This window comes from Equus przewalskii, chromosome 6 (genome assembly GCF_037783145.1).
Source record: "Equus przewalskii isolate Varuska chromosome 6, EquPr2, whole genome shotgun sequence".
NCBI lineage: Eukaryota > Metazoa > Chordata > Mammalia > Perissodactyla > Equidae > Equus > Equus przewalskii.
Window position 1 is genome coordinate 16,655,562 of NC_091836.1, and position 12,701 is coordinate 16,668,262.

Genomic DNA, 12,701 nt, shown 5'->3' on the forward strand with positions numbered 1-12,701 from the left:
CATTGGCTGAATATTACACATAATGGAACTAGCAAACATCTTTCTCTAAAGGAGATACACCTTAATGAAAACTTACTCTCTGGATCATAACATCAAACTACACTATGAAGCAGACAGGCTCTTGCTGAATCTGCTTATGTGCAGATCACACTATAAAGAGAAATAGTGATCTAGATGGAATTGTAAAGAAGAAAATAAAAACCTAAAGCTCACTGCTGTTTATTTATACTAAAAGTAACTGCTGTTCTTCATATAAAAAACCCATGCACCCTGACATTGTACAATCCATGTGAAATTCTATGTAAAGTTACAGAATTATTCATTAGGTAGATATGGGGCTGAATCACTCAAGATGTTGCTATGATTTTAATAAGAAATTAATAAGGAGTTCACCAACTCAGACTGACAAATGGTACCCATTTTCAAAGCTCTGCCATTGTGTAGCTTAGAAAACGAACATGCTTCCACCAAAAACCATTGGTCATTTGGGCAATAGCTAGAATATTTACATGTATTCTTTCAGAATTAGAGAGACCTGACAACTGACAATGAAATGCAAAGTTCTGATTAACTAAGATTTAACTGATAATTCAATGCATATTTTAACATAAATTGTTTCTTGTAATTGCCAACATAAAATTCTTAGTTTATATTGGAATCCTGCTCTCTAAGAAATCAGCAAGTTTAATTTTTTAATGGTAATGAATTTAGAGGACTAGCTCTAGAGAATCTTTCCTTACTGAGCAATATCATGATTCAGTTACCTATGTCAATAGCATAAATTGACTCATAATGAAAGTTTACTCAGAAAGCAGAAATACTTGTATTCTGTATAAATATTTCCAAATGAAAGAGATATCCATCATTTAATATCAAGTTTAAATAGGAAAAAGAAAATTGTATGTTTCCAATTTAATTTAGATGACAATTTACCATTAAAAAGTAGTCAAATACCATATGATCTCACTCATACGTAGAAGATAAAAACGACAAAAAAACACATAGCATTGGAGATTGGACTGGTGGTTACCATTGGGGAAGCGGGGAGCGGGGAGGGCAAAAGGGGTGATTAGGTTCACAAGTGAGGGGATACACTATAATTAGTGTTCGGGTGGTGAACATGATGTAATGTACACAGAATTTGAAATATGATGTACATCCAAAAAAAATAAAAATTAAAAAAAAAAGTATTTATATATAAGTAACTAAACCCCATTACCTTATAAATATCCAAAAATCCACACTGGTGGTCAAATCTGGTGTACAGTTCATTCAGCATGCTGATCACTTGCATGGGAGTACACTGGGCACATATGGCTGTGAAGCCAACAATGTCTGAAAAGAGCATAGTGACATCGTCAAACTTTCTGGCCTGCACTTGCTGCCCTTGCCACAATTGCTGGGCTACGTCGCCAGGGAAGATAGAATATAGAAGATCCACTGTTTTCTTTTTCTCTTCTTCCAGGGCCTGGTGAGTTCTTTCTAAAGTTGCCTTCAATTTATCCATTCTCTTCTTCAAGCCATCTTGGGCCTTTGCTTGCTCACCAACCAAAATGACATCTCGGGTGGCATCATGGATAGGGATGTCCGAGAGATGCAGCCCTCGGCCCATGAGTTCATCCAACTTGTCCACACATGGAGAGCCCAAGAATAAAATGGAATTTGATTCTGGGACATGGATCATTTGTCCTTTGACTTCCATCACCTGCAAAATTAACATGGAATTTTGATCAGGGCTCTTCACATAGTAGGTTCACAAAAATTAACTTATCTGATGAAGAGAAAGAACAAGAAGAGTTTTATTAGTTCTACTGATTTTCTGCTTTCATATAAGCAAATTTAAATATGATTTACAGCCAGTGTAAAATTTATGGTTCTAAATAGAAACATTTGTTATTGTCTCTCACTTGGCCACTTTCTAAAGACAATGATGAAATGGAAAGTTTGATCAATGAGAAATAAAACAAGAAAACATTTTCATTCAAAATGAAATTATACCCAGATACATCATGAAACTTGTTCACGAGCCAGTTCAAAAAACTTCAACCTGCTTAATAGTAATAGAATTAAAATAAATCCATCTGTCAAAGGAACCACATTTAACTGTCACTAAAATAACACTCATAAAATAAGTCCAGGAGATTAAAATGAATCAAAATAATTGTTTGGCTTGATGTAAGTCATTTGTCCACTAGTTGTAGTCCTTTGAAAATATAGTAGTCTTTGCACTGACTAGATTAGTGGATAATTCACTCGGTCTTAAAAATAAAAATTTAAACTAGATATCATTAAGCCAGTATTACCAGAAAATAACTATCACTCAACTAGCATGTTCAATATAAGCTAAAAACAAACTCCCAAAATCAAGATAGCACTAAAGGAATTCAGTTAATAAGATAAAGAATCTGAAGATGTAGTCATTTAAATCTATTCCTCCTTTCTGTGTTCTTTAACTGGAGAATTTGGGGAACTGATGTTTAATGGAAATCTTAGTGAACACAGGCTTATGCCATCCTAGCTTGGTGTCCTAAGGAACACTCAGAGGGGATGAGCACCAGCAGGTAAAAAAAAAATGGATTTAGGATATGGCTATCCAAATATAGTTATTTGGGTTAGAATAAGGTATTTCAGCACACCTGGAGAGGAAGCTGGTTGCTACCTGGAGAGAACAGCCAGAGTTGACCAAGTGAGACTGTGCTTCAGTTTCATCTACGTCACTTTCCACATTCCACACTACATGGAATGTGCTCATATATATAAAAAATATATATATTTTCTCTTGTTCTTCATAGCATGAAGCAGTTAGGCCAGTTGATTAGACTAGAGGCATAGAACAAATACGGGGTAAAACTACAGAGACTTGAATTTTTAAGCCTGCAAAATATGTCTTACTTTGTTCCCTTGCACCAATCACTAAGATTTAGTCTATATAAGGAAATAAAATTGAATCCTTGCTTGATGTTATAATTTTTGTGAAATGAAATGTTCAATCTACCTTATGTAAAGTTTCTGCTAGTGTTCAGTATTTCATCCTTTTATACATAATACTCTCATTTATTCATTTAAGTATTTATGGAGTGTTTTAATTTTCTAGTACTGCTCTGGGTGATAGGCATAAAAAGATAAAATAAGCTTCCCTTTTCAAAGATATCACAGTATGGGGGACCCAAATCTATACAGCCCAGAGAATAGAGTAGGCTCTAAAAAGACTGCAGGCTATGGTTTGAATACAAAGAAAATAATTGTTTTGAAAAGTATTTCCAGATTGTTTTATATATGCTTGATATGATTTTGGGGGGGGGGGGTGAGTGTTGCTAATGATACATTCTTGCCCACTGTTAGATTAGTAAGGAACATACACATTATACACAAACATATTACACAAATATATACATAGATATACAACCTCACAGTTAAGAATTAGATTAACTCTTTTCTTAAGATTTAGGGTAAAAGCAAAGCTCTAATGCCCTTAGATTTAGACTTCTTTCTGGTCTCTCTCCCCTCACATTTCTTTCTAATTATTTTCTTTTTCTTCTCCATCTTGCTTCCTTCTCCCTTCCCTCTTTTGTTCTTTGGACTGACTGGTTTTCAACATCCTCTCTTCATTTGGTCTGTTTCTCTCCTGCTCCCTTTCTCTCTCATCACTGGTTTTCCTCATTGGCTCTTCCTTTTCCTTTCTCTTTTCTTCCTACATATCAGCTCCCACATTTCCCATCACAAATGGACCTTTTTCTTTTTCGCCCTTGCCACCATCTCTCTATTTTATATACAGAATCAGTATGTGTGTACATTCATAAATAATATTATATTTATTTTTTAGATGTAATAAACGAGAGCATTTTTTTACCTTCAAAGAAGCTGAATTGAATGTTATATTGCTATCTCAAAAATATAAAACATAAATCTATTCTTGGCCATTAGTTGTTTTTTTGAAATTTCTGAATCAGGACAGCCTGAGAGAAAAAATAATTGTTTATCTCCTACACTACATAAAAACAACTCATCAATGAGAAGCCCCAATATACAGAGTAAATAATGTCCCTTTTTTATATTTTTCATCAGAGAATTTTTTCCTTATTTAATAATTGTGCAAATTCAATTGAGCATTTGTGTCTCTGTCATAAATTCAGTTTTATTCTAATAGGAAAATAACATAAATTATTCTTCTTGAATTATTTTTGTTTCATTATAATTATAAATTCAGAAATTCATCACAATCTGCATTTATTAATTAAGCAAAGTGTAAAACTATTAAAGGAACTACATATTTTTATGTACAGAAAACAGATTTGTGGAAAAGTGCATTAAATTGAAAAACAGCTAAGTTTTTATTGCATCATAAATTATACGAAAGTTTTAATGAAATAGCATAAGGCATATGAAAAATAAACTGTCTTTAAATCTACCAGATTTCAGAAACTGGTTAAGCATAATAAAGGGCAATATTTGACTCTCAGCAAAGGGGTTAAAAATCATCTTATCACAAAGCTTGGTTGTTGGGTTCTGTCAAATTACCTGTGTTATTGCTATTTTTATGCATTGATATCTCTACAAAAATATTTACCGCTATAATTAAGAATTAATTGAAAATTAAGTATATCCCGGTCATATAACTGCATACTACCTATTCTTATATTTTTGCACATCCCAAATATGGACTAACCTACGCTGTCATGGATATTCAAGTTTTATGAGATAAGCATTTGTAGCAGTGTTATAATGGTCAGAAAAGAAAGATTTGGAAGAAATCATGCCTGGATTTGAATTCCAGCTCTTGTGACACTTAAGTGTGCAAACTGACCTAGGTTCAACTACTTATCCTTTCAAAGCCTCAGTTTCTTTATCTATAAAACAGAGATGATAATGATAATGATGTTGATGAGGATGATGCCTGTAGCTGACTCAACACATCAATTGAATACTTGTATGGCTAGGTACTATGCTGAGTACTAAATTTATATATGGTTATTGAATTTTACTTTATGCTAGCTATAACTATCCTGATTTTTCAGATGAAATTTAGGGAGGTAAAGAGACTTACTAAGAATACACAACTAACGAACAACAGAGTCAGCGTGCAAACCCAAGTTGGATTGGCTCCAGAGGACATGCTCTTAACCACTCAGGAAGCATGATGGGCAGGGGCGTGAAGGGAAATAACAATTCTAAATACGAATCAATGTGATGGCAAAATATCCTTAATGAGATGTTGACAACAGGCAGTTGAAAAGAGAGAAGTTGTGGCTATTGATGTAGATAAAATAACTACTTGCATGCCTTTGTACTTAAATTCAGTTCAGTAAAAAGGTCACTTTTACATGTAATTTCAGATCTCTAGGATATAACTTATGAAAGCAGAAAGAGAATGATATGTCCCTGGTGACCAGAAGGGTTTTCGTTCTCACAGAGTAACATTCACTTTTGAAGAATTAGCTCTAGCAAAAAAAGTAGGAGACAAGTGCCCAGCCCCCAAAATTTCTATGTCCTCATAGTCCTGAGATTCTCCCTCTCACAAACCCCCATCCAAGGCATCGCATGGCTAGAGTCACCAGCAAGAGGGATCCTGCCACAATAAACGCCCAGCCAGGAAGTACACTTTATTTACACAGGCAAAAACCCCTCCTCCTTTGCATTACACCTAGCCTCAGGAAGCTTGTTCTGCCACCTCAAGCAGCATTAACAAGGACAGGTGGGGGCTCCAGAGGCATGAAATAAAACAAGCAGATGAAAACAGCACCTATAAGCTCTGAAAATTATACTATCATTGCAGCTGCAGCCTACAAAAGCAGGCCAGGACTTGCATGCCAAACCTAGAGTAATTGCTATTAAAATAAAAAATTTAAATAGGATCTAGTGTCTTCTAACATAATAACCAAGCTGTCCAGGATATAATACAATACCAACCATCATAATAAGAACCTGGAAAATCACATCTTGAATTTAAAAAGTCAATTAATTGATGCCAATACTAAAATGAATCAAATACTGGAATTATCTGTCAAGAATTTTAAAGAAGACATCATAAAATATTTCAACAAGCAATTACAAATTCTTTTGAAAAGAACAAAACATTAGAAAATCTTAGTAAAGCAATAGAAGATAGAAAAATAACCAAATGGAAGGGTCAGCCCAGTGGTATAGTCGTCAAGTTCATGCGCTCTGCTTCAGCAGCCCGGGGTTCACTGGTTTGGATCCCAGGCATGGACCTATGCACCTCTTATGAAGCCATGCTGTGGCAGACGTCCCACACATAAAGTAGAGGAAGATGGGCATGGATGTTAGTTCAGGGCCAATCTTACTCGGCAAAATAAGGAGTATTGGCAGTGGATGTTAGCTCAGGGCTAATCTTCCTCAAAAATAAAATAAAATGGAAATCATAGAATTGAAAAATACAACAAATATAGAAAACTTGCTGGGTGGGCTCAAAAGTTGAGCGGAGATGACAGAGGATAGAATTGTAAATGTGAGGATAGTTCAATAGAATTTACTCAATCTGAATAGAGAGAGAAAATAGAATGAAATCCCAGGAGAGGAGAAAGAGTAGGGTTGAAAAAACATTTGAAGAAATAATGGCTGAAAATGTCTCAAATTTGATGATGGATATAAACCCATGGATTGAACAAGCTACGCGACCCTCAAATTGGATAAACTCAAAGAAATCCACTTCAAGACACATTATAATTAAACTTCTGAAAACTAAATTTAAAGAAAATATCTTGAGCCAGAGAGAAATGATGCATTACTTACAGGGAACACTAATTAAAATGACAGTAGATTTCTCATCTGAAACTATGGAAGCCAGAAGAAAGCACATTTTTTTAAATACTGAAAGAAAAGAAGTGTTAACTGTGAATTCTATATCTGGGGTAACTGTCCTTCAAGAGTGAAGGGGAAATAAAGACATTTGCAACAAAAGAAAACTAAAAGTCTTTGACCTAGCAGACCTACCCTTAAAGAATGATTAAAGAAAGATCTTCAAGAAGAAAGAAAATAAGAGAAGGAATCAGAGCATTGGGAAGGAAAAAAGAACAGAAAGACTAGAAAGACCTGAATAGATTATCCTCCTCATGAGTTGTCTAAATCATATGTGATGATTGAAACAAAAATTATAACACCATCTGATACTTATCACAAGTATCCTTATCAGGGAGAAGCAGAAGGAGATTACATACATACACAGAGGAGAAGACGATGTGACGACGGGGACAGAGATTGGAGTGGTGCAACCACAGCCAAGAAACACCGAGGCATGCCAGTAGCTACGGGAAGCTAGAAGAGGAAGGGGACAGATTCTCCTTCAGATCCCCTGGAGACAGCACATCCCTATCCACACTTTGATTTCAGATTCTGACCTCCAGGACTATGAAAGAATAAATTTATGTTGTGTTATGCTACCAAGTTTGTGGTAATTTATTAGAGTAGCCACAGGAAACTGATACAGATTGGAACAACAAAATCAACAAATAGGATCTAATTGACACATATAGGATGATACACCCAACAACAGCAGAATACATGTTTTTATAAGAGCCTGTGGAACATACACTAAGATAGACTATATCCTGGGCCACATAAAAAATACCACAACAAATTTTAAAAATTGAAATTATACAGAACATATTCTCTGGCTACATGGAAAAAACTAGAAATCAATAACCATAAGATACATTCATAATAGTCAAAAACTGGAAACAACCCAGATGTATTTCAATGGGTGGATGGTTAAACAAAATTGGAATACTACTTAGCAATATATAGTCTATTGATATAGGCAAAATTTTGAATGAATCTGTAGGGAATTATGCTGAGTGAAAAATTGCTCAGCTAATTAAGTAGAAGGGCTTTTGTTTTCCTCACTTGCTTATTTATTTTTACCATTCAATTGTTTGTGTTTTGATTCTGAGAATATAATTATCCTAAGAAATAAGGTGTTTTGAAATATTCTCCCAGAGGGCTATTAATTTTTAAAATTTTGACCTAATTTCTGTATTTATAATAACTACAGTTTTTAAAAATTTGCAAAAAATGTTTTGATTTTCTCTGACAAGACTCTTTCATTAAATATCCTTATTTTAGAGGCAATTTAAAAATTCTTAAGTCAAGTACACTAAATACAATTTAAAAGAAATTAAAAGCATTCATTCACTTATTTGTTCACCTGTTCTACAAATATGTACTTAATGTCTACAACCTGCCAGCACTACTCTAAGCAGTTTAAATATGCAGGAATTTAAGCAGAAAATCTTTGCTTTTTTACTGAATTGAATAGTAAATTCAATAGTAAAGTGCATATGTATCTCGAGGAATATTAACATCTAAGGTTAATTAATGCTATTATTTATTCTATAGATTGAAATGTTGCCTTTATTGAGCTGAGATGCAATAAAATTCATATTGTTTATTGATGAAAACAAAATAATAACCCTTCAGACATTTTATCTTTCTGTGCTTGCTTTATTTTCCCACGCGTTTATATTTAGTTTTATTGCTATTCTTTAAATCTGAGAAATTCATTCTAAAAATGGATTTGAATTCTGTTTTGATAGATAGGCCAGTAAGCCACACAACCAAGTGAATTTAATCTTCCAGGTTTAGATGTCACTTTTACTTTTAAATCACAGCAGTATTCATATAATATTTAAAGGACATAGGTTTATGCTTTACAGTTGAAAGAAGTGTATCAGCAAATGTTCTGCCATTCTGTTGTGCAAATTCTCCAAATGGGAAATGCTTATGTTTTGCTTTTAGATTCTTTATTCATTTTTTATTTAACAAGCACTAAATTTCACACTATGTGGGGAATATAAAATTGATATGCAGTTTTTAATATCTTGCATATGCAAACTACCTTTTTTTCCCAAAGGGTACTAATGATTTTATTTTTCATCACATTCACACAGTTAGTAAATCACACACATTAAAGGGACAGCACTGAAAGTCTTCCTTGCTTTAACACCTGCGGCTAGCTGCACCTCTGGGTTGTCCTTGTCACCACGCTGTCATTCACATATACCATGGGGGATTTTGGTTATACGTCTACATCCAGCTTATAAAACTACACTTCAAAGAGCTGTAATAAATTTTTGGAACCACCACTAAAATATTCTGCAAAGACAGGGAATTCTATAGTCTTTTCAAGGAAATACTACAAAAATGATTTTGCATAAAGCACCAACACATTGTTACATAAGGATGAATGAAACCTCCTTCTAGTAATAGACAGCCATTTGAATGTGTGAAAAATATTGGCCTTTTTGACCCAGCCAATTTAACATGAGAATATTCTTATAAGGCCTAAAAAAGCCACTTAATTTCCAATTATCCAATTTTATGTTATTTTTATGTGTGAGTTGTGTGTGTATGTGCGCTTATGTTAAAATATTTGTTCTCCCACACCTCATTTCATTCTGTGAATCAGGGGTAGGGTGGGAGATCAAGGGTGGCTATTTAACATATTGCTTAGTAATGAAAACAGTCTTTTTTCATTTTAACTCAACTGTATTAAATATTTAAAAGAAGTAACTAGAACTTGTGCTTAGATCCAGGTTGGCAAAACTCATTGTTACATACTGAGAATGCTTGCTGTTGCTGTTGGGTAATCAGAACTAAGGATACAGAGTGCAGAAGGAATTTTCTAATGGAATAATAAGGCAGTTGCTTAGTCCAGGGCATACACCATGGCTGAAGAAATATGCAGAGCTGCAGAATCTAGTTTTTATGTAGAGGATTGAATTTTTATAAAGAGGATCATTATTCGATAGATCTTTCTGCAACGATGAAAATATAATTAGTGCAACTGAAGAACTAAATTTCAAATTTTATTTGACTTTATTAATTTAAATTAAAATGTATGTAACCACACGTGGCTACTGGCTAGTGTATTGGACAGCATAGCTCTGAAGAAAAATTTGTGGCTCCAATATTCAATCCATCATTTGGTCTAGGTATTATATTTTATTTGTTTTGCGGTAAGAAATGAATTAATATTTGGGTCACACAAATGTTTTTTGCTTTTAACAACATCACACAGAAGATTTTAGAAAATATTATGTCTAAGATCTTTACTCAGTGCTAGAGATAGAACTGAGTTCCAGACAGTCATGGTCTCTGCCGGCATGAAGCTATTCTGATAGAGGATATAGAAATTATTTAAACAAAAAAAGAAAAGATAAGTTATGGAGAGCCAAGGACCCTCCTGCTGCATAACAAATACAACCTGTAAAACATACTCTTAAGGCATTGGTGATCTCTTAAGAGGTAGGAGAGGTTTCTAAGGACATTGCCCTCCACCCACACCAGAAAAGGAACAACCAAATCAAAACAGAGAAAGTAAATAACAAACGAAAAGTGAAACCTTAATAGGGAGCCCTGACAGGGGCAGAGAGAATCCAGGCTGTGCTGAGAGCCATGTGGAGAGAAGCTGTCGGGATTCTGAGACTTGGGGCAGGTGTAAGGTTAGGGAGCCTAGTCAGAGATTCCTGAGCTGAAGCACCACCCTCAAGGAAGGCTGGAGTGGTTCTTGGTCTCTGGTATCTAAAACTTCCCCAAATTAGGCTCTTAAGACTCTCAATATGATTAAGCTCAAGCAATGAATGAAAGCAAAGAAACAATGAACACTAGATTTGGATCTCCAAAAACTGCAGATATTGGAATTGTCATATTCAGAATACAGAGCAGCTACGCAATTACAAGTAAGGATACAATCATAAAGACAAACTAGCACTAAGAGACTATAAAGGAATGAGCAGGCAATTAAAAACTTGAAATATATCATAACAGGAACGAAAACGTATTCACTTTAAACAGTTGTAATGATATAAATATAAACAGGCCTGTATACCATGTTGAGCACAATACCTGGTACGAATTAGCCTTCAATAACTGTCAGCTAACCTCATTGTGGATTCGAATCAGAACCTCCTGTCGTTGAGCTCAGAAATGGATTTTTTTAATACAACCTACATGCAATTCTGAAAATTGGCTAGGTTTGGGAATTATTGTGTCAAATATCACCTTGTTCAATCCAGCCACCTTATAAATATAAATGAAGAAAATGAGGAATAGGGAGGAGGGACCACTTGCATGGAGTCACAAAGGCAAGGACGTGAACCCAGATCTCTTGAAATCCACAGCCTTACTATAGATGGGTTTTGTCATAAAATATGTTTTGAATAAAATAATGAGTGGAGCATGGAGTTCAGTGATGCCTCAGAGCTAGAACAAGAACAAGTCCATCAAATAGCCTATAAATATATTAATCAAAGGTGAATCACAAAACTGTTTCAACAAATCCTCTACACAGCATTTGTTTTAATAATTTTATGAATGACTTTCCTCCATATTTGTGGAAACATTAAAGATGTGAAGGGGTCCCTTACATTTTTTCATTGGCACTTCTGCATTTTACGAGAGGAATTATGTTTATTTTGTCATCCAGTTAGGAGATTTGAGTTTTCTGGGCATGTCCTTAATGTCTGCCAAAGGTCTGCTTGACAAACAAAGCCTATTTGTGACGAAATAATATCTCTTAAATATCCCTTGGATTTGACAAACAAAGCCTATTTGTGATGAAATAATATCTCTTAAATATCCCTTGGATTTGTACAGCATGTAGAATTTTCAAAATGTTTCCACAAACATTGCCGCATTTTGTCTTCCTGACTTTGTAGGGTACACGGAATCAAGGTTATTGTAATCATGGAAGTTAAGACCACGGAGGGTTGAGCGAGTTGCCAGAGACGATACAGTTGATAAGTTAGGGAGCCCTGATGGAGCCTGGACCGCCTGACCCAGGGTTCTGTCCACACATAGTGTGGAGGGATGAAAGGAATGAGAGGTCTGAAACTAAAAATGATCTGAGTTCAAAGCCTAGTTCCACCACTTGCTGGCTGAGTAATCACAGGCAGATCATATGGCCTCTCAAGACCCTAGCAATCTCATCTGTAAGACTGAGATAATGACAAGTCTAATGGAATAGCATTAGGATAAAGTTTAAATGAGATAATACATATAAAAAGCCTAGCCTGGTACCCACATATGCATGCACTCAATAATTAATATCAATTATTATTGTTATTGTTGTTATCAAGCATTAAGCCAATGATAATGATGATTTTGGCTGGTGCTAGAGGGATGCTACAAATGGAAAATTATAATAATGTAATTATATTGAAGAAATTATGCTAATACATTTTCTGAAGCTATACAGAACAGGCATGGACTATGTGTTAAAAATATATCCCTTTATTCATTGTAGCATTTTCAGTAACAGTGAAAAACTAGAAACAACTTAAATATCTATAAATAGATTTCTACTTAAATGAGTCATGTTCCATCAATTTAAAAAGAAGTTTCACAAACTATACAAAATGCTATAGTAATTAAAATATCACGATGAAGACTGACTTTGCATTGGCAAAATGTCTCATACACACCTCATCAGAATTTGTCTTTGTAAACCTTCCCATGAACATGAACAATGTGTAAAAATTCCTTGTCAAGATAATAGCATTTAACAGAAGAAACATGCCTTGCAGGCTGTCTATGGTAGTGAAAAGCACAGGAGTTACTGGGATGTGGCAAGGAAAGTGTTCCAAGATGAGTGAAGGAATGGTGAAAGGCACAGGAGAAAAGAGAGAATAGCACATTTAGGGCACTGAAGAAGGTCCCGTCTGATTACAGCAGAGAGCAAAAGGGGA

The 12,701-nt window shown here is 34.7% G+C and overlaps 1 protein-coding gene across 1 annotated transcript in view; it reads right to left on the bottom strand.

Annotated features, from left to right (window-relative positions):
* Positions 1-12,701, bottom strand: part of GUCY1A2 (guanylate cyclase 1 soluble subunit alpha 2) — a 275,979-nt gene that overhangs the window by 100,841 nt on the left and 162,437 nt on the right. Inside the window, exon 5 of the mRNA XM_070623052.1 lies at positions 1,220-1,705. Coding sequence (XP_070479153.1) covers positions 1,220-1,705 — 486 coding nt within the window. The remainder of the gene's footprint in view (positions 1-1,219; positions 1,706-12,701) is intronic.